The sequence below is a fragment of the Mesoplodon bidens genome (genome assembly GCF_964165515.1).
Source record: "Mesoplodon bidens genome assembly, chromosome: 1".
In the NCBI taxonomy this organism is placed as follows: Eukaryota; Metazoa; Chordata; class Mammalia; order Artiodactyla; family Ziphiidae; genus Mesoplodon; species Mesoplodon bidens.
The window spans coordinates 185576835-185599747 of NC_138176.1; the positions used below are offsets into that span (position 1 = coordinate 185576835).

Consider the following 22913-nt stretch of genomic DNA (forward strand, 5'->3'; position numbering starts at 1 on the left):
ATAATTAAAGTGATGAAGCAGAAAAACCTCCAACCAAGATTACTCTACCCAGCAAGGATCTCATTCAGATTTGATGGAGAAATTAAAGCCTTTACAGACAAGCAAAAGCTGAGAGAGTTCAGCACCACCAAACCAGCTTTACAACAAATGCTAAAGGAACTTCTCTAGGCAAGAAACACAACAGAAGGAAAATACCTACAATAACAAACCCAAAACAATTAAGGAAATGGGAATAGGAACATACATATCAATAATTACCTTAAATGTAAATGGACTAAATGCTCCCACCAAAAGACACAGATTGGCTGAATGGATACAAAAACAAGACCCATAAATATGCTGTCTACAAGAGACCCACTTCAGACCTAGAGACACATACAGATTGAAAGTAAGGTGTTGGAAAAAGATATTCCATGCAAATGGAAATCAGAAGAAAGCTGGAGTAGCAATTCTTATATCAGACAAAATAGACTTTAAAATAAAGACTATTAGAAGAGACAAAGAAGGACACTACATAATGATCAAGGGATCGATCCAAGAAGAAGATATAACAATTGTAAATATTTATGCACCCAACATAGGAGCACCTCAATACATAAGGCAAATACTAACAGCCATAAAAGGGGAAATTGATAGTAACACAGTCATAGTAGGGGACTTTAACACCCCACTTTCACCAATGGACAGATCATCCAAAATGAAAATAAATAAGGAAACATAAGCTTTAAATGATACATTAAACAAGATGGACTTAATTGATATTTATAGGACATTCCATCCAAAAACAACAGAATACACATTTTTCTCAAGTGCTCATGGAACATTCTCCAGGATAGATCATATCTTGGGTCACAAATCAAGCCTTGGTAAATTTAAGAAAATTGAAATTGTATCAAGTATCTTTTCCGACCACAATGCTATGAGACTAGACATCAATTACAGGAAAAGATCTGTAAAAAATACAAACACATGGAGGCTAAACAATACACTACTCAATAACGAAGTGATCACTGAAGAAATCAAAGAGGAAATTAAAAAATACCTAGAAACAAATGACAATGGAGACACGATGACCCAAAACCTATGGGATGCAGCAAAAGCAGTTCTAAGGGGGAAGTTTATAGCAATACAATCCCACCTTAAGAAACAGGAAACATCTCAAGTAAACAACCTGACCCTGCACCTAAAGCAATTAGAGAAAGAAGAACAAAAATATCCCAAAGTTAGCAGAAGGAAAGAAATCATAAAGATCAGATCAGAAATAATGAAAAAGAAATGAAGGAAACGATAGCAAAGATCAATAAAACTAAAAGCTGGTTCTTTGAGAAGATAAACAAAATTGATAAACCATTAGCCAGACTCATCAAGAAAAAAAAGGGAGAAGACTCAAATCAATAGAATTAGAAATGAAAAAGGAGAATTAACAACTGACACTGCAGAAATACAAAAGATCATGAGAGATTACTACAAGCAACTCTATGCCAATAAAATGGACAACCTGGAAGAAATGGACAAATTCTTAGAAATGCACAACCTGCCAAGACTGAATCAGAAAGAAATAGAGAGTATGAATAGACCAATCACAAGCACTGAAATTGAAACTGTGATTAAAAATCTTCCAACAAACAAAAGCCCAGGACCAGATGGCTTCACAGGTGATTCTATCAAACATTTAGAGAAGAGCTAACACCTATCCTTCTCAAACTCTTCCAAAATACAGCAGAGGGGGGAGCACTCCCAAACTCATTTTACGAGGCCACCATGACATTGATTCCAAAACCAGGAAAGGATGTCACAAAGCAAACTACAGGCCAATATCACTGATGAACATAGATGCAAAAATCCTCAACAAAATACTAGCAAGCAGAATCCAACAGCACATTAAAAGGATCATACACCATGATCAAGTGGGGTTTATTCCAGGAATGCAAGGATTCTTCAATATACGCAAATCAATCAATGTGATACACCATATTAACAAGTTGAAGAAGAAAAACCATATGATCATCTCAATAGATGCAGAGAAAGCTTTCGACAAATTTCAACACCCATTTATGATAAAAACCCTGCAGAAAGTAGGCATAGAGGGAGCTTTCCTCAACATAATAAAGGCGATATATGACAAACCCACAGCCAGCATCGTCCTCAATGGTGAAAAACTAAAACCATTTCCACTAAGATCAGGAACAAGATAAGGTTGCCCACTCTCACCACTCTTATTCAACATAGTTTTGGAAGTTTTAGCCACAGCAATCAGAGAAGAAAAGGAAATAAAAGGAATCCAAATTGGAAAAGAAGAAGTAAAGCTGTCACTGTTTGCAGATGACATGATACTATACATAGAGAATCCTAAAGATGCTACCAGAAAACTACTAGAGCTAATCAATGAATTTGGTAAAGTAGCAGGATACAAAATTAATGCACAGAAATCTCTTGCATTCCTGTACACTAATGATGAAACATCTGAAAGTGAAATCAAGAAAACACTCCCATTTACCATTGCAACAAAAAGAATAAAATATCTAGGAATAAACGTACCTAAGGAGACAAAAGACCTGTATGCAGAAAATTATAAGACACTGATGAAAGAAATTAAAGATGATACAAATAGATGGAGAGATACACCATGCTCCTGGATTGGAAGAATCAATATTGTGAAAATGACTCTACTACCCAAAGCAATCTACAGATTCAATGCAATCCCTATCAAACAAACTACCACTGGCATTTTTCACAGAACTAGAACAAAAAATTTCAGAATTTGTTTGGAGAAACAAAAGACCCCGAATAGCCAAAGCAATCTTGAGAACGAAAAACGGAGCTGGAGGAATCAGGCTCCCTGACTTCAGACTATACTACAAAGCTACAGTAATCAAGACAGTGTGGTACTGGCACAAAAACAGATAGATAGATCAATGGAACAGGATAGAAAGCCCAGAGATAAACCCACGCACATATGGTCAACTTATCTTTGATAAAGGAGGCAGGAAGGTACAGTGGAGAAAGGACAGCCTCTTCAATAAGTGGTGCTGGGAAAACAGGACAGGGACATGTAAAAGTATGAGATTAGATCATTCCCTAACACCATACACAAAAATAAGCTCAAAATGGATTAAAGACCTAAATGTAAGGCCAGAAACTATCAAACTCTTAGAGGAAAACATAGGCAGAACACTCTATGACATAAATCACAGCAAGATCCTTTTGGACCCACCTCCTAGAGAAATGGAAATAAAAACAAAGATAAACAAATGGGACCTAATGAAACTTCAAAGCTTTTGCACAGCAAAGGAAACCATAAACAAGATCAAAAGACAACCCTCAGAATGGGATAAAATATTTGCAAATGAAGCAACTGACAAAGGATTAATCTCCAAAATTTATAAGCAGCTCATGCAGCTCAATATCAAAAAAACAAACAACCCAATCCAGAAATGGGCAGAAGACTTAAATAGGCATTTCTCCAAAGAAGATATACAGACTGCCAACAAACACATGAAAGAATGCTCAACATCATTAATCATTAGAGAAATGCAAATCAAAACTACAATGAGATATCATCTCACACCAGTCAGAATGGCCATCATCAAGAAATCTAGAAACAATAAATGCTGGAGAGGGTGTGGAGAAAAGGGAACACTCTTGCACTGCTGGTGGGAATGTGAATTGGTACAGCCACTATGGAGAACAGTATGGAGGTTCCTTAAAAAACTAAAAATAGAACTACCATATGACCCAGCAATCCCACTACTTGGCATATACCCTGAGAAAACCATAATTCAAAAAGAGACATGTACCAAAATGTTCATTGCAGCTCTATTCACAATAGCCCGGAGCTGGAAACAACCTAAGTGTCCATCATCGGATGAATGGATAAAGAAGATATGGGACATATATACAATGGAATATTACTCAGCCATAAAAAGAAACGAAACTGAGCTATTTGTAATGAGGTGGATAGACCTAGAGTCTGTCATACAGAGTGAAGTAACTCAGAAAGAAAAAGACAAATACCGTATGCTAATACATATGTATGGAATTTAAGAAAAAAATTGTCATGAAGAACCTAGGGGTAAAACAGGAATAAAGGCACAGACCTACCTGAGAATGGACTTGAGGATATGGGGAGGGGGAAGGGTAAGCTGTGACAAAGCGAAAGAGAGGCATGGACATATATACAGTACCAAACGTAAGGTAGATAGAAAGTGGGAAGCAGCCGCAGAGCACAGGGAGATCAGCTCGGTGCTTTGTGACCGCCTGGAGGGGTGGGATAGGGAGGCTGGGAGGGAGGGAGACGCAAGAGGGAAGGGATGGGGGAACAGATGTATATGTATGACTGATTCACTTTGTTATATAGCAGAAACTAAAAAAAATTAATAATAAAAAATAAAGACATCCTTCTCTGTGTTCCCTTTATTAGATACTTAACATATTATATTGAAACTTAACTTTGACTATTTCTGTTTTTCTCATTAGGGAGTAATGTCCTAGGGGTAAGGATTGTGTCTAACTCACCAATTAAGTGCCTAACACAGAGCAGGTGCCCCATAAACTTTTGTCAACTTAACTGAATTGCCAAGCTTCTGGGCAAGGCAGCATACTCATGTACAGGGATTGTGAGTGATCCATTGGCCTTTCAGGATTTCCAAAATATGGAGGAAGGATGGAGCTGAAGGGTGATAACCATGTCTCACAGTGGGACAGAATGAGAGCATGTGAAGTAAGATTCAGTTGGAAAGTCTTGGGTTGAGGACAGATAGGGGTGGAATTTACCATTTGGAGAGGAAACACCCCATGATGACTACAGCGGCTCCATCCCATTTGTTTTGGCAGGAGCATGCCCCTGCTGGGCCCCCAAGTGTCATGGAAGATGTTGGTCTGTACCCACATTGTCATAGCAGTCTGGGAGTCTTCCAGCCTCTGTTTCAGAGCTGAAAATAATCAAGAGCAGGAAATATAATTATTCAATAACACTCCTTTGGATATTAAAAACAGAAACCATGTTACCTGCCTTCAAGCAGGGGAGATGGACCGTACTTATGTAATGTATGAAAACACTCCTGAAGGAGAGCATCAATAAGTAAGGTCCCCCTATTACCACATTTCGGGTTTCCCCTATTGTTGCCAGAAAACTGCTTTTGATGCTTCCTAGTTCCACGCTTTTACCAGAGGCAAATGACCAAGCACTGTCTTCCCTCCCCTTTTCCCTTCAAAACTCTTTGACAGTTACTGAGAAGCAAGGCAGGATTAGAGCACCTCCCAGTGAAGCTGGGTGTGAATTACGGGGCTCCTCCTCCCTTTCCTCTTCCCTCACCCCAACCCAAGCATTGAGAGCATCAAGGGCCTGGGAAATGCATTTTAATACACAGTTCCTATCTGTGGCCCTCAGAGAACCTTCTTCACTGGCTTCCCTTCAGAAAACCATCTATAAAACAGAACATTTTGGAAGTGATCATAAAATGCAGACTAATATCCATAGAAATATTTTCACCATTTCTGTTTATCTCCTGTGGATGGGCATGTTTTTGTCTGAATTCATACATTCGTGTTTGTCTTTCACTAGGTGACCTTGGAGGAAGAGAAAGAAGTATTTCATACTTTTGTCTTTGGGTTTTTAATTTTAGAAACTGAAAGATGACTTGAAGGGTGATCTCTCTGGCCACCTGAAGTGTCTCATGGTGGCCCTCGTGACCCCACCAGCAGTGTTTGATGCTAAACAGCTGAAGAAATCCATGAAGGTACGAGACCTGCACAAGCTGTTTCTGCCCAGCACTTGATTATCAGAAAGAGTGACTTTCTTCTGGTGCACACTTGAGATATGGGTGTAAATGTGATGGATTTGGAGATTCTGTGCTCTCCAATTAGTAGAATAGCCCTGAAATGGGAAGCAGTTGTGGAACCTTAAGCCCACATGTTCCTGGCCTGAAAGGATATGGTCAGAACCTAATTTTGTTTGTTTTTTTTACCTGAGGTGTCAAATTCTTAATTTTGTTGTTATTGAGTCAACGGCACCATCATTAACCCCATTGTTTAGGTCAAAAACCTAGAACTATCCTTGATCCCTTGCCTTCTCTCACACTTCAAAGCTCCCAAATCTATCAACAAGCCCATTAGCTCCACTCCAGAATCCACCAAAAATGTGTGCATGTCCCTCCTTCCAGATCCATTGCTTTCATTCCCTTTCAACCATTATCATCTCTTGACTGGACCATATCAGTATCCCCAGAACTGGTCCCTTTGCCTCTATTCTTGCCCTCCTCAAATCCATTCACCACAGAATAGCCAAAATTATTTGTATAAGTTTACTTTTAGAATCAGATTATACTATTTACCTGCATAAATCTCCAGTGGTTTTGAGTACGGAACATCCAAACTCCTTATCATGACCTTCATCACCCAACAGAGTCTGGCTCCTGTCTACCTCCTCTACGGCTTTTTAAAATTCTGTCTGTATCAGTCAGAATTCCTCAGAAAAGCAGAACCAGTAGGCAGGAGGTATAGAGTAAGAGACTGATTGCAAGGAATTTGTTACACGATTATCCAGCTTGCTAGGCAAATCTGAAATCTGTAGGGCAGGCTGTTAGGAAGGGCAGGCTGGAACTCTTAGCACAAGCTGGAGCTCCTGCCCACAGGTAGAATTTCTGCTTTTTCAGAGAAGCCTCAGCTCTGCTCTTAATTAAGGCTTTTTGACTGAATTAGGCTCACGTAGAATATCTAAGGTACTCACCCTTACTTAAAGTCAATTGATCATGGACTTTAGCTACAAAATACCTTCAGAGCAACACTGGATTACTGTTTGATTGAATAACTGAGGACTGTAGCCTGGCCAGATTGACACATAAAACTGATCAGGGCTTCCCTGGTGGCGCAGTGGTTGAGAGTCCGCCTGCCGATGCAGGGGACACGGGTTCGTGCCCCTATCCTGGAAGATCCCACATGCCGCGGAGCGGCTGGGCCCGCGAGCCATGGCCGCGGAGCCTGTGTGTCCGGAGCCTGTGCTCCGCAACGGGAGAGGCCACAGCAGTGAGAGGCCCGCGTACAGCAAAAAAAAAAAAAAAAAAAAAAAAAAAAAAACTGATCATCACACCCTCTCCTCCGCTGCCGGCCACCCCAATTCATTGCTGTAGCTGTACTGGCCTTCTCGCTGCTCCTTGGACATTCTCAGCTTATTCCTATCTTGAGGTCTTTATATGTGACGTTCTTTCCCTCAGGAATGATTTTCTTCCAGATGTTTTCTATTAATTCACTCAGTTTAATTTTTTAAATCGCTATCTATTACTATCTAAAATTATCTTGTTAATTTTTTGGTATTTTACATGTTGGTATTTTACGTATTTGGTGTTTTGTTGATTTACGTTTTTTTTTTTTTTCTATCCAATTAAAAGGCAAACCTCCATCATATCAGGGAACCTCATCACTCGAGGAACCTCCTCTCTTCCTAGAGGAAAGCCTGCAATGAGATAGGTGCTCAACATATTTGTTGACAGGAAGGAGGGAAAGGAAGGAGTCCAGGTCTGAAGCAAGGCTCTGCTTCCCATCAGAGACAGGAGTTATCTTCTTTTCTGTGGAAGAGGTGTGGGCACCCAAGAAGTAGATGGCAAGATGGAATTAAATGTACAAGAGATTTATTGGGGGAAATCCTTGTGAAGGATAAAGAAGAGACAGAGCAGGGTAGGTGGGGTGAAACTTCTGACTGCAGTACAGGTCTGACACCTGTGAAAGGAGAGAGGGATGGAAGAGCCTCAGTCTGTAGTGCTGCTGTAAGAAAGCCACGGCAAGCTGATGGGGAGCCCCTGAGCAGAGTGTGCCCTTTGGAGGGTCCTACGTGGGGCAGGAATGGCCCAGCTCCAGTTCCCCTTCCATGCGCAGTCATGGCTGAGAGCAGCCTGGAGAGAGCATGACCTTAGTGTGAACTGTGTGACAGATCCAAAGGTGTGGCAGTTGGAGGCTGCCAACTAACTACATTCTTGGCAGTATATTCTCTTGACATGAAATCTCAGCAGTGCATTTCTATGGCTGCCACATGGGGGAGAGTTTAGCAGGTGAAATGGTAAGAATTAGATTCGCCAGCAAGGATTAGAAATGTTTCCCTCTTATGTAAAAGAATTCCAAAGGAAGCAACCCAGAGCTGGGTATCATGGAACCATCATTATCAGACCTTCAGTCTTGAGGTTCTGCCATCTTCAGCCTGTAGATTCCGCTTCTTGGCTAGATGGCAGCTCAACATCCAGCCATTATATCTTTATTGCAGTCAACTGAAAAGAGTAAGAGACAAAGACGTGTTCATCCTTTCTTTTTAAGGACTCTCTGAAATTGTACGTGATGCTTCACATATATTCCATCGATCAGAATTTAGTTATATGGATAAACCTATCTCTAAGGGAAGCTGAGAAATATGCTATTTATTTGGTTAGCTTTGTGCTAAGTTAAAAAATGGGGGTTCTATGACTAATCAAGGAAGATAAAAGAGATACTGGATCTTCTCAGTTTTGCCCTAAACCTAAAACTGCTCTAAAATAAATCAGGAGCTTGGGATTAACATACACACATTACAATATATAAGACAGATAACCAGCAAGGACCCACTGTATAACACAGGGAACTCTACTCAATAATCTGTGATAACCTATATGAGAAAAGAATCTGATAAAGAATGAATATATGTTTATGTATAACTGAATCACTTTGCTGTACACCTGAAACTAACACAACATTGTAAATCAGCTATACTCCAATAAAATTTTAAAAAAGAACAACCAAAAAGCCCAAAAAAAGTTTATTTAAAAATAAGTAACTAACAAAATAAATAAATAAGTAGTTTGAAAAGGAGAGCTATTGGGGGGAACTAGGAATCTGTCACAGAGGGACAGAATTCAGCCTCTCTTCTTATGCTACGTTGGCCTTATTTGGTCAAGTCCTAACGTAAATGGCTTCTGTTGAAGTCTCAGTGTGATTCAGTGACCTCAGTGTAAACCAAGACTCAGGAAACACTAGTCCCCAAACCAACTAGGCTCATGACATACATTACTGAGGCTTTAAAAATCTCCCTGAATGAAGAGGAGGATCCATGCTGACCAACCTGGTGCATTGGCACAAGTATGGTCTCATTCAAAAGAATTGCAGAGCCCTTTCTAAATACAATGACATATTTGAATGCTCACTTTTGGCACTGAATGACATAGGCTTTCCCTTTATACTATTCCTGGAATTATTCAAAGGAGTTTTACACTAGAGTAGGACATTTTCTTTAGAAGCTTAATATCGGTTAACTTCAGATGATTCATGTTATTTTAATACTAAAGTATATGGAAAATTAGAAAACCACTTTAGAGCAATAGAGGACCTTATGTTGATTGACTAAAAAAACTGTTCTTTTCAGCTGTAGAAAACAAGATGTTAAGACCACAATGCATGAAACTAGATTTTTTTTAAAGTGTTCTAAAAATAGATTTCCTTTTTCTTCTTAGGGCACGGGAACAAATGAAGATGCACTGATTGAAATCTTAACCACCAGGACAAGCAGGCAGATGAAGGAGATTGGCCAAGCCTACTATACAGGTGATCTTATTTTCTGCTTACCTTTACCCCTGTTCACACCTATAGGATCCAATGCTGCTTTTCCCAGAAAACCACCAATCTTTGCTCACAAGTGGTTTTGAGGGAAGCAAGACTGTAAAAAGGAAGACACATTCTAAAATGGGCTAAGGACTGTGGATTTTTGAAGAAAATTTTAGTATGATCTGAGCTGGGAACTGCTACATAACAATGGCATTAATGCTTTGCATTTATAACGTTACAGCTATAGTGGATTTCACTCTCACCCATCACTGCTTAATTGAATCAACCATTTTCATCAATGTAAGACACTGAAATCATTGTATAGTCATATTATGTGTTAAAAACTGCTCATGATTTTTGGTGTGGGAAATTAGATGAACCATTTAGAGGATGTGTTGAGCATGTGGCTTCAGTATAATTAGCTAAAGCCCTAATAGTCTGTTAGCTGTGTAAAAAGTAGAAAGCCCCTGCAATGCAATTCTGACACTAACAACCCACGGTTAGGGTGACTTCACAGGTTAAGGGCACAGTCCCCACAAAACTACTCTGACTTCAAACACCAGCCGCAAGCTCAGGTGTTCCCAGGCCACATGCGCTTCTGACCAAATGGCAACAGATTCTTACTACCCCCTCAGGTTCAAGAACTCACTAGAATGGCTCACAGAACTCAAGAAAGCTCTATACTTACAATTATGGTTTTCTATAAAGAATGTAAATCAAGACTGGTGGAGTGAAGAGATGCATAGGGAAAAGCCTGGGAGGGTCCTGAACGCAGAGCTTCCATGTCTTCAGGGTGCATCCCCCCCCCAGCCCAGCCCTGTCTAACTGCCAGCCAGGGAAGCTCACTTGATCTGTGGTGTCCAGGGTTTTTAGTGGGGTTTTATTACACAGTCATGATTGACTCCATCCCTGGCCATGTGACTGAACTCCATCTTTAGTCCCCTCCTCCCACTAGATGTCAGACTGATATCATGTGGCTCAAAGCCTTAACCCTTTAGTCACATTGGTTGGTCTTTCTGGTGTGACCAAGCTCCATCCGGAGTCATCTTGTTGGCATAAACTCAGGTGTGGTTCAGGGCACCCTCCATGAATAACAACGAAATTCTTATTATTGGGGAAATTGTAAGTATTTAGAAGTTACCTCCCAGGAGCCAGGGACAAAGACCAGCCCAATTCTTATTAAACAACTGCTCCCTGTCACCACCTCCAAGTACCTTAAGGGAGCCATGGTTTCTATGTTTTTGTATCAGGGTGGTCAGCTGTGTATTAGGAAACTTCTGCGGTAGGAAAGGTACAAAAAATGGATATACCGGCCCCCAGATGGGTGTTAAAGAGGTTACTTTGAGAAATTTCCATTAGAAGGTAAATAGCTCAATGATAGGTAAGTGCCTGTTTTATTGTTGGTATGCTAATGAGGTCTAGTCAGAAAAACAGAAATGCACTAGGTATTTTAACAGAGCGAATTTAATGTAGAGAATTGCTTAAGTACATTTTTGGAGGACTGAAAAAGCAAAACGGAAACACAGCTCAGAGGTATAATCCCCAGGTATAATCCTGGGACGACAAAGGAAGAGCCTGGGATTTTCAGAAACTAGAAGCTCAGAGGAGGGCACCACTTTCTGGTGTTGGTACTTCAGGGACTCAGAGGAGAGGCCCTAGGAATTGGAGTTCAGATCTCTGTGAAGGGAAAGGGCCTCCATCTAGCTGGAGCTAGTACCTCCATGGGCATGTAAACAGGTGACTTGTTCTCGGAGCCTGGAGCCAACTGCTGCTGTCAGGGTGAAAGCCTGTCACTGGGTTGACACTGATGTGAATCACAAGCCAATAATAGCATGTCCTTCCTTCCTCCTCCTGCCTTCCATCTCATCTCCCTCTACTTCCCCCATTGGTGGAAACTGACAGGGAGGTGGAGGATGGGGGATAAAAGAGAAATGTTATTTGCAGTGTCCCAACCCCAGCTCCACAAAGCAAGGTACAGAAGGGCAAATTTGGGGTAGCTGAGATAATTGCTTAATAATGGGCACAAATGGGTACATTGTAGGTGTTTAACATATTTGGTTCCCTCAGTTCAACAAGATGTACATGTAAAAAAATCATCAGATCCAGGGGCTCTACCCGCAGATGCTATGTTACTTCCTTGTGTTTCTTAGAAGAGTTACCGCTCCATGAGTTGACTGGCCCCAAGATTCTCCCTGGAGTTCAGCATTTATGTACGAACAACCCTAGGATGTAAGCTCTATGAAGGGGGCGATTTTTGTCTGTTTTGCTCACTGCTGTATCTCCAGTGCCCAGAACAGTGGGGGATAAATTCAAATATTCATTGAATGAATATCCTTAAGATTGAGATCTGGGATCTTAAAAGCCAAGTGAATGTCGTAGCATTTAGGACTGTTGTTTTGCAAATCTGACAAGTGGTCATTGTCAAAGTTACCAGATGCTCTGATATTTGTGTGAGTTAAGTTCTCTAAGGCTACAAGGAATTGAACTGCATCTAGGTCCCCTTGGTAAGTAGGGATTCATGATACACAAGAAGTAAAAGAAAGAAATAGTCTCGATCAGGTGTAGCCAAGCTGTACAGAGATTCAGGACACAGCTAGGGACACAGCTGTCTAGTCACTCCCTCAGCATCAGACATCCATTGCTCCCTGTACACATCTTCATCCTAGTAACTCTTTGCCCTCCCTCTCTGCCTCTACTGTTCTTGACGCCACCAAGAAACTTCTCTTCCCTTACCACATGACGTTTGTCAAGGTTTCTATTTGCCCATGGTTTCTGGCTGTTATTCTTGACTTGTGTCTTGTGCCTTATTTCTGGGGGTCTTTCCACTTCTTTGTTACTCTTTTTAAAAAATTCTGTACATCTCACTCCCTAAGAGAAGATTCAGTGGGCTCAGAAAGGCACTGTCTAGTAGAGAGCCTTCTTTTGGGCAAAGTTCTCCCACCAGGTCACCTTGTAGACAGCTGGCCACTTATAGTCAGATGCCAGCCCTGATGCAGTCAACTGTAGCAACAGTGATGGCATCATGTAATGTGCAGTGGTGACCCATGCATTAGAAATCCATCAGGGGACCTATCAACTTGGCCCTCATGAAAGGACCAGGCATACTGAGTGGCTCACACACTACAATGATACAATATCACCTAAATTAATAGAGAACTAAATTCTGAACTCTTTCCAGTATTCTAAAGTTAATGGTGCACGAGAGAACGTTGAATCGGGATCAAGAACTCTTAAGTTCAGCTTCTGCACTATTCAAACATTGTATCTGTTTTTCTGTACCCTATTGTCTCTCAAAATGCATAAGGTAGTTTTCAACTTGCATCGAAATAATTTTCATATTTTTAGTCTAGTTTCCTGCAAAATACCTGGGGTAGAGGAGGGGCGTGGGAGGCTATGTGAGACTCATGTAGATAATTTTAAAATTATAAAATACTTCCCCAAATTCTAACAATTGAGAGCTTCATTTTTTTGGCTTGATATTTTTAAATCAAAAAAAATTTTTCATAGAGTGAAGGAAGGAGAGATGTAACAATAACATGATTATTAGGGAAAGTGATGCCTACTAAATGTTATTATTACTTAGATAAATAATCTCTTTATAGTGGAGTTTGTTTACTTCAATTGCTCTGGAAATTATAGATTTCATAAAAAGAGACTTATTAAAATCACACTGGAAGAATTTCTCTCTCAACACAGTTCTTTTTATTAGATAATCTCACATCACTTTCTATAGTTGTCTTTTACTGATTTGAAAGGACAAGCATTCATATGACTAATTTTATAGTGGTCTTGAGGATGATGCAGGTGGAGTTCAAATAGCCACCTGGTGTCAGCTGCATCCAGGTATACAGTGGCTCGAAGAGAATCACTGCTCCATGGGTGGAGCAGAACAGAGATTTAAAATTCAGTGGACACTGCACATCACAGGCTATGCAAAAGGAGCTACAACTATTCAGTACTAAAATATGCGAACACGCAGTTGGCATTTGTTATGGGGAAACAGTATGTTTTCGGGAAGCTTTCTTACTTTTGAGAGCTATCAAATAATACATTCTAACTGTATGCGTTAAGATTAGGGTTAGAGTCAATAAAACAGAAAAATAACAGTGGTTTAAATAAGATAAACATTTATTTATCTCATATGTAGAAGCAGTCTGGAGATAGGCAATTCTAGGACTGGCATGACAGCGCCTCAAAACTTTCAGGAACCCAGGCCCCTTCCTGCTTACTTTTATGCCATTGCTCAGATATAGTCCTGCATAGACCAAGATGGCTGCCCAAGCTCCAGGGATCAATCTACACACCAGGCAGTAGGATGGAGTAAGGGACTAAGATTGGCATGAGCCATCATTAAGGAGATTTCCCAGCAATGTCACGTAGGTCTGCCTACATTTCATTGCCAAGAGGAGAGCTGAGAATGTGGTCTTTAAGCTGTGTACATTATATCTTGCTTAAGGCCAGGGCTCTATTCCTATGGAAGGCGGACATAATAGAAATTGGAAGGCAAACTAACAGCTTGCGCATCCTAGCTTTCTCACTATACCTTCCTTAGTGCCTTTGTCAGATAAAATGAACCATGATTTGATCCAGAATGGCAGTTGTTTCTATTCTTGTGCATCTATCACACCCCACACTGCAGTAATAGTTACAAGAAGAATGTATCCATATCAGAAGAGCACTAAAAGATTTTTTTAAGAAAGAAGAAACAAGATTTATTTTATCAGGTACTCATTCCTTGCCAATGTTGACATTTTAAGCTTTTCTGTGTTTTATAATAATATTTTTTAGTTCATCAAGGCTAAATTTCATTCTTATCTGGTTTCAGTGTATAAGAAGAGTCTTGGAGATGAAATTAGTTCTGAAACATCTGGTGACTTCCGGAAAGCTCTGTTGACTTTGGCAGATGTAAGTTTTTATTTTTTACTTTTTAAGTCCCCAATAAGCTGCATGGTCAATAATAGTTTTTAGGGTGTTTGAAAATAACCAAAGTGAGACGATGAGATTGCAGTTTTCCTTATGAAATGATTTGTTCATCTTACATTTGCATTGCCACCATGCAGTATAATGTTTAACCACCCTCATAAAGTGTAACATAGTGATGTAACCAAAAAATCTTGTTTTGGTCAGTATATGGATTAAATGTATTTTGATCAGGTTTCATAATACATTAGAAAATGTTCTGCACCTTTATCTGGAAGGAAAATAATTGTTCATTTCCATTTTGTCTCCATTTTTAAGAACATGTTGATTTTCTTCTGGACTTGAAAGAATATATATTTCTTTTGGTAGCACTTAAATTAAGTAGGAAGCGTGATACAGATGAATTATCTTCAGAGATGGGTATATCAGTCTCAGGATGACAAAAATGTGGCTTGCTGGAACTTCATCCTTGCCCCCTTTGGAAGAGCTGCTAAACCATTCATCACCACGTGACCAAATGAGACCACACCTTGCCGTCTCTTCTTAGGAGGCTCTTGGTTTTATAAAAAAGGTGGTGAGGTCAAGGATGAGATAGAGTCATAGGTGTGTGTAAGAGAGGAAATGATTTAAGCCCTATCTCAACAGCCTCTTTCAGCTGATTTACACAGCCCTTAATGTGTGAGAAAATCCCAACAACCATCCCAGCCTGAGGGTTGAAGCAGCACTTGGCAAAGTGAGGCATTATGCCACTAAGGAACAGTTTATCCTAATTATGGTTTCAGTTGTTTCCAATGGTGACAACCTTATGACGTTTGAACCTACAAACCCAAACTGATGAGGTATCGCTGCAAACATACGATCCCACAGGTCTGTGTTCATAAGTGCAGATCTGCTTGTGTGCACATGAGCACACACGCCCACAGAAGGCAGTGGAGAGCAAGGCTCCTGGGCAGGGTTTCAGAATAAGACCTGGAGTCTGGTGCTGCTCTGCTGCCTGCTAGCTTTCTATGCTGAGACAAGCTACCTTAAGTCAAGCCTCAAAGCCTTCATTTCACATCTGTACAATTAAAATAATAACAGTACCAGCCTCAGAGCGTGTTGTGAAGATTAAGAGAGAAAGAGTGTGAAATACTTAGCACAGAGAAAGTTATCAATACGTCAATACGTGGTGGTGTTGGCTTATTGTAATTAATACCAGTGATCATCCGCGTTTTTATTATTGGAGCAGAGTGAATGATGAAAGGAGAACACGAAGGCGGCAAACTAGGGATGACTAGTTAGAGCAGAGTAGCAGCAGCACTGAAAGAAACCGAGAAAAGAAATCATGCAGAAGTCAGGCAGGCCGGGGCTTCCCTGGTGGCGCAGGGGTTAAGAATCCGCCTGCTGGTGCAGGGGACATGGGTTCGAACCCTGGTTCGGGAGGATCCCGCATGCCGCGGAGCATCTAAGCCTGTGCACGGCAACTACTGAGGCTGCGCTCTAGAGCCCGTGAGCCACAACTGCTGAAGCCCGTGTGCCTAGAGCCCGTGCTCCGCAACAAGAGAAGCCACCACAATGAGAGGCCCGCGCACCGCAAGGAAGAGTAGCCCCTGCTCACCGCACCTAGAGAAAGCCCGCACGCAGCAATGAACACCCAACGCAGCGAAAAATAAATAAAATAAATAAATTAAAAAAGAGTAGTTTAAAAAAAAAATCAGGCAGACATACAAAGACCTAATGTTTGCAAATAGGAACAAGTGCATTTTTTAAATTTTTATTTATTATTTATTTATTTATATTGAAGTATAGTTGCTCTACAATATTATATGTTACAGGTGTACAGTATAGTGATTCACACTGTTTAAAGGTTATACTCTATTTATAGTTATCATAAAATATTGGCTATATTCCCTGTGTTGTACAGTATATCCTTAGAGTGTGTTTTATACCTGATAGTTTGTACCTCTGACTCCCCTACTCCTATAATGCCCCTGCCCCCTTCCCTCTCCCTGCTGGTAACCACTAGTTTGGAACAAATGCATTCTTAAAGTATTATAGCCAAATGTTTCATTCACCTATAATTTGCAGAATAATTCAGGCAATCTTCTTTTCCTTCTCCGTCTCCCATCTTGCTATAATGTGCTGAATTATTTGTGTACAAGCACACGCACTTAGCCACAGAGCCTTCAACAGTAGAGTTAGTGGGGAATCTTTGAGGTTTTGGTTTATTTTAATAGACTTTATATTTTAGAGCAGTTTTAGATTTGCAGAAAAATGCAGCAGAAACTACAGAGGGCTCCCATATGCCCCTCCCCCCCATCACAGTGAGCCCTGTTGTTAACATCTGCACTAGTGTGGTACATTGGTTATAGCTGATGAATGAATTAGATGATGAATGAATGATAAAAGAATTAGATGATGAATTAGATGATGAATGAATGAACTGACACATTATTTTTTTTTCTTTTTTTTTTTTTTTTTTTGCGGTACGCAGACCTCCCACTGTTGTGGCCTCTCCCGTTGCGGAGCACAGGCTCCGGACGCGCAGGCTCAGCGGCCACGGCTCACGGGCCCAGCTGCTCCGCAGCATATGAGATCTTCCCGGACCAGGGCACGAACCCGTGTACCCTGCACTGGCAGGCGGACTCTCAACCACTGCGCCGCCAGGGAAGCCCGACACATTATTACTAACTAAAGTCCATAGTTTACATTAGGATTCACTCTTCATGTTATACATTCTACGGGTTTTGACAAATGTGTAATGTCTTGTGTCCACCATTACAGTATCATACAGAATGGTTTTACTGCCCTAAAAATCATCTGTGCTCCAGCTCTTCATCCCTCTCTTTCTCCCTCTGAACGCCTGGTAACCAGTGATCTCTTTATCTCTATAGTTTTGCCTTTTCCAGACTGTCCTATAGTTGGAATCATACAGTATGCAGGCTTTTCAGACGGCCTCTCTTCATGGCTTGATAACTCATTTCCTTTTTATCACCGAGTACTATTGCACTGTATGGATATGCCACAGTTTATTCACCTGTTGAAGGGCAGCTTGGTTGCTTCCAAGTTTGGGCAATTATGAACAAAAGCTTCTGTAAACATTCATGTGAAAGTTTTTGTGTGGACATTAGATTTCACCTTATTTGGGTAGGCGTCAAGGAGCACAGTTGCTGGGTCGTATGGTAAAAGTATGTTTAGTTTTGTAAGAAACTGCCAAACTGTCTTCCAAAGAGGCTGTCCCATTTTGCATTTCCAACAGCAAGGAATGAGATTTCCCGTTTTTCCACATCCCTGCCAGCATTTGGTGTTGTCACTGTTTAGAATTTTATCCATTCTAATTGGTGTGTAGGGGTATTGTTTTAATTTTCAGTTCTCTAATGGCCTATGATGTTGAGTATCTTTTCATGTGCTTTCTTGCCATCTGTGTATCTGATGTCTATTCAGATATTTTGCCCATTTTTAATTGGGTTGTTTGTTATCTTATTGTTGGGGTGTAAGAGTTCTTTATATGTTTTAGAGACAAGTCCTATATCAGATATGTGTTTTCAGATATGTGTTTTCATATATTTTTCTCCCAGTGTGTGGCTTGTCTTTTGATTCCATTAAGACGTTTGAGTTTTCAGGGGAGGAAACTGTGGCTCAGAAAACTGTGATTTGCTACAGGTTTCATGGCTAGTCGGTGCCAGAACGAGAGCCCCAAGTGCCTGATTCTTTTGTGCTGCGTGGTTGCCACTGAAGAAGCAGCTCTAAGATGCCCTACTGGTTGGAATGCCGAGTGATGGAATTTTTATTTTTAAAAGGATTGCCCTCACTTTTATCTTCCCTGTCTAGGGCAGAAGAGATGAGGGTCTGAAAGTGGATGAGCAGCTGGCCAAAGAGGATGCCCAGGTCGGTAACAGAGCAAAGAAAATATCTCCTTTAACAATTCTCCCTCCTGACTGCGTTCTCACTTCCACGTCACCAGCTGGGGTCATGCTCTCTCCTGTCCTGTCTGGAGGAGAAGCCTGACACCTGGGGATCCCCTAACCCCACCTTTCTGCCTTCCCCAGTGGTGGTTATTATTCCCCTGGCTCCTGCCACACAACTGTCAGATTTCCAGTCCACTAAAAGTGAGAGACACGGATTATCGATGATCTCAATGACCCGTAAAATAAACTTGCCCCTCTTCTCATTCCACCTCCTCAGAAAGAGACAGAATTGGGTCTGTAATAACATTTAAGTCTTCTCCCTTGTCCAACAGATTCTCTATAATGCTGGTGAGAACAAATGGGGCACGGATGAAGATGCGTTCACTGAGATCCTGTGTTTAAGGAGCTTTCCTCAACTGAAACTGAGTATGGACTCGCATTACAACCCTTTTTTGCACTGTATTGTTTTTGCAAATATTTCAAGGTTTAACATACATAGTTCTGGAAAACGAAGTGAAAAATCGTGATGGCTTTCCCATTTTTATGTACAAACATTTCAGGAAACAACCTGGGGGGTGGGAGTGAGAGGGATGGCAGGGAGAAGAGAGGAGCAGCTCTCTGGGGTGAGAGCAGAGAGGAGTGTTCCTGTGGGATGGAGGAGCCTGACTGCACTGCTTCCAGCCCATCTCTTGCCTAGTTAGCCACTTTCCAGGAAAACTAGGCATTGCGGGTGAGTCTTTGTTAATGCATGCAGATTAACATTCAGCTTTTTCTGATATGAAGGTAAATGGGTTGGGGGGAACTCTTCATCAGACCAACTATTACATGGAACAGCTAAGCACCCACCCCTTCACTCATGCATCTCTCTGAGTCATTCTGGAAGCAACGGCACCCAGAAGCCCAGATCTCCACTTATTAGGGACATCTGACTGTGGCTTCCCAGTGCTGGTCTAGAGAACAACCACAGTGATGACTACGCTTATGCCGAGTTCATGGGGAAATGAGGAAACTTGGGCATTAAAATTTCATCCTTTTTATAAAATAATGGCAATAGTATATTATAGTTGCTTTATGGATGTCTTTATTTGAAAAATAAAAACCAAACAATCCTAGATCTCTCCCCAAATTTTCTTTTTTTGAAATTCACTTGGAAAAAATATACTTGGCTTACAAAGTATGCCTACATGCTCGGTGACGTATGTACAGGTTTTGCTTTTGGGCAAATGTTGATCAAGTACTTTGAATGCCTTCTAGTAAGTATGAAGTAGGCTATGCTGCCTTAGGGAATGATTTACTCAGCACAAAGAAATCTTCATAATTAAGATTTCTTTAGCAGATTTAAAACATATTTGACTCATGACCACATTGTTTCCCAGGTGCTGCTATAATTTAAAAGTAGCTCACCTTACTAGATAAATTATTTACCTTTTAACCTTTCAGGCTATTTTAAATGCTTACAGCCTGGGAATGGGGAGGGAAGAGAGGAGAGAGAGAGAGAGATTGATCATTGAAGAAAATGGCCTATGAAGTTCAGGTTTTATTGTAGATGACATTTTTTAAAAGTAATAAAAAAACAAAAACTTCTGTGCTGAGTTTTTGATGGTTTAAAGGAGTTTTTGAGCTTGCCCCTTAATAACTTGATTTGCTGCATGTCAAATCAGAAACCACAATATATTCAAGTGTGGTCAACTGGGATACTTTAAATGTTTTTGTGATGCTGTTTTTTTTTTAGCATTTGATGAATACAGAAATATCAGCCAGAAGGACATTGAGGACAGCATAAAAGGAGAATTGTCTGGGCATTTTGAAGACTTACTGCTAGCCATAGGTAAGCCCTTGAGTGCTTATAAACTGAGTTACTTTGCACTTGTTTTAAATAAATCTCAAGACTAGCTCTTTTCACCTCAGAATCCTGACTGATTTCATCCTTATGCTCCTCACAGACCTCAGCACAGTCCACGGTACACACAATATGCTCAACAAATATTGTTAAATGGAGGCCGGAAGAAGTTATCTTTTTAGGTCTTCCTTTGCCGTTTAACTCTGTATTTGTCTTGTTACCACGTTTGGATCATCAACTCCTTGAGAGATAAAAATATTACATTCTTACTGGCATTTTTATGGAGCCTGTTGAAAACACAGACCTAAGCCCATGTGGTAATTCGTCATATTTGGTTATTTTTGGCAGTGGCCTCCCAAAGTTAAACTCAGGTCGGAACTACAGATCTCCTCCCTCTTGGTGATGTGAACAGGGAATATCAAAAAGAAAAGAAGTCCCAGACTGAATCCGTTCCTGGAGAGACACATGGATTAACAAGCAGACAAAAACACAGTTATATAAGCTGATCTGTCTTCTCAATCAGGTCTCTGCAGTCTGTGCTTTTGGGAACCCAAAGAACACCTTGCAAGAAAGATTGCATTCAGAGAAAGGAGACACTCTTGGAAGACAGGATCCAGGGACCATTCTAGTCAGAGTCAGGCAATTAAATCTAAGTGCGCGTATACACACAGGATTGTTCGGAATCCTAAATAGCAATCCTAAATTGTTATGAACAATCCTAAGTTGTTCAGAATCCTAAATATCCAATTTTGGGTGGCTGTTGGGCTTGCTCCAGGCTGCTTCTCCATTAATGCCAGGGTAGGAGTACCTGTACTCCACACAGCTTGTCATTTTGCCAATGAAAAATCATATCTAACATCCATCATGACAATTAATAGCTTCTACGGTGAGTTAAAGATAGCTGATGTCTTAGGGTAACCTCCTCTGGGGTGAGCCTCTGATTCATCTTTCAAATCTTAATTACCATCTCTGGAGGGTGAACTCCCCATTAGGGTGCCTCAAATTGTATTTTTAAATAAACACTCATCAGGCACTTACTATACGCTCAGCATTGTGCTAACCTCTTTACAAATACCAACCCATTTAAGCCTCATAACAATCCCATGATTAGGAACTATTATTACCCCCATGGCAAACCTGAGGCACCAGAAGGTTAAGTTCCTTCCCCAAGTAACCCAGGGAAAGTGTGGTAGAGCCGGAATTCTAACCTAGGCACTTGGGCTCCACGGTCTATGATGTCAACCAACCCCTCCAAAGTGCTGCAGCGTAAATAGAGACTGAAACCTGCATATATCACACAGTCCATGCTCAACTATTGATATTTTAAATTGCAGAAAATATCCCACGGAGCAAGCACTCACTGAAGTCTGGGCGTTTCCTCCACATATGTTATTTCATTTAACTTCTGAGCCTCTCTTCAGTGCCAAGAATAGGACTGTTGATCCAAATGCCGCTTAAAATATATGATTCTGATTGATTTGTTAAAAGATAGGCCAAGAAGGAAAAAAAGCTTCTTCTTCGATTAAAAAATATGCATCAGGGACTTCCCTGGCAGTCTAGTGGTTAAGACTCTGCACTTCTACTGCAGGGGGAACAGGTTCAATCCCTGTTCGGGGAACTAAAATCCCACAGGCGTACAGCGTGGCATGGCCAAGAAAAAAAAAACGAATTAGAGATTAGCCTCCATAATTAGCTCTGAGAATATTCCAGTGGCAATGATATAACCAGTTAATTTTTTTCCCATTTCTTTTTTTTAATATTTGTTTTTTATTTTTTAATTTTTTTGGCCGCATCAGGTCTTAGTTGCGGCACGTGGGATCTTTCGATGTGGTGCGCATGCTCTTCACTGCGGCGTGCAGGCTTCTCTCTAGTTGTACTGCGCGGGTTTTCTTTGTCTAGTTGTGGCACACGGGCTCCAGAGTGCATGGGCTCAGTAGTTGTGGCACGCGGGCTTAGTTGCCCCATGGCATGTGGAATCTTAGTTCCCTGACCAGGGATTGACCCCATGTCCCATACATTGAAAGGCGGATTCTTTACCACTGGCCCACCAGGGAAGTCCCTCCATTTCATATTTTAATCTTTACATCAATTTTACTGCTTTTTACCTTGCCTGCTGTAATATTTGAAAAACTTTATTGAGATGTACAAATTCTCACTTCATTGAGCTAAGAAGCATTTTTGGAAATAGACATTGAATTATATACTAAATTAGGGCTATAATATATATTATTTTATCAAGTAAAAGAAAGACCTTATAATTTAATTTAAAGTTCAAGATATGTCACACTTTCATTTTCTATTTCAGTCTACCATTGGAATACAACAGTTTTTTTTTAATATTTATTGAGATATAACTTAAGTACCATAAAATTCACCCAAAGTGTGCAATTCAGTGCTTTTTAATGTCTTAACAGAGTTGTGCAACTGTCACCACTATCTAAGTTTAGGATATTTCCATCAGCCCCAAAAGAAACCCTGTGTCCCTTAACAGTCACTCCCCACTCCTCCCTAGCCCCCAGCCCCTGGCAACTACCAATTTACTTTCTGTGTTGATAGATCTGCCTGTCCTGGGTATTTCATATACAAGGAATCTAATACAGTATGTCAACGCATAGCTTTTGACGTGAAAAACCATCTGAGTTCTAACATCTTAGAAATGCATGGTAGGAAGATTGCTAGCCGTCAAATCTGGACTTAGATAAGGAGAG

General features: G+C 40.7%; 1 protein-coding gene across 3 annotated transcripts in view; it reads left to right on the plus strand.

Moving 5' to 3' along the window:
• Positions 1 to 22913, plus strand: part of ANXA3 (annexin A3) — a 67784-nt gene that overhangs the window by 29630 nt on the left and 15241 nt on the right. For all 3 annotated transcript variants that reach the window (XM_081238089.1, XM_081238087.1, XM_081238088.1), the window contains 6 exons: positions 5625 to 5738; positions 9468 to 9558; positions 14384 to 14463; positions 18289 to 18345; positions 18698 to 18791; positions 20098 to 20193. In XM_081238089.1, the coding sequence (XP_081094215.1) occupies positions 5625 to 5738; positions 9468 to 9558; positions 14384 to 14463; positions 18289 to 18345; positions 18698 to 18791; positions 20098 to 20193 (532 nt within the window). The remainder of the gene's footprint in view (positions 1 to 5624; positions 5739 to 9467; positions 9559 to 14383; positions 14464 to 18288; positions 18346 to 18697; positions 18792 to 20097; positions 20194 to 22913) is intronic.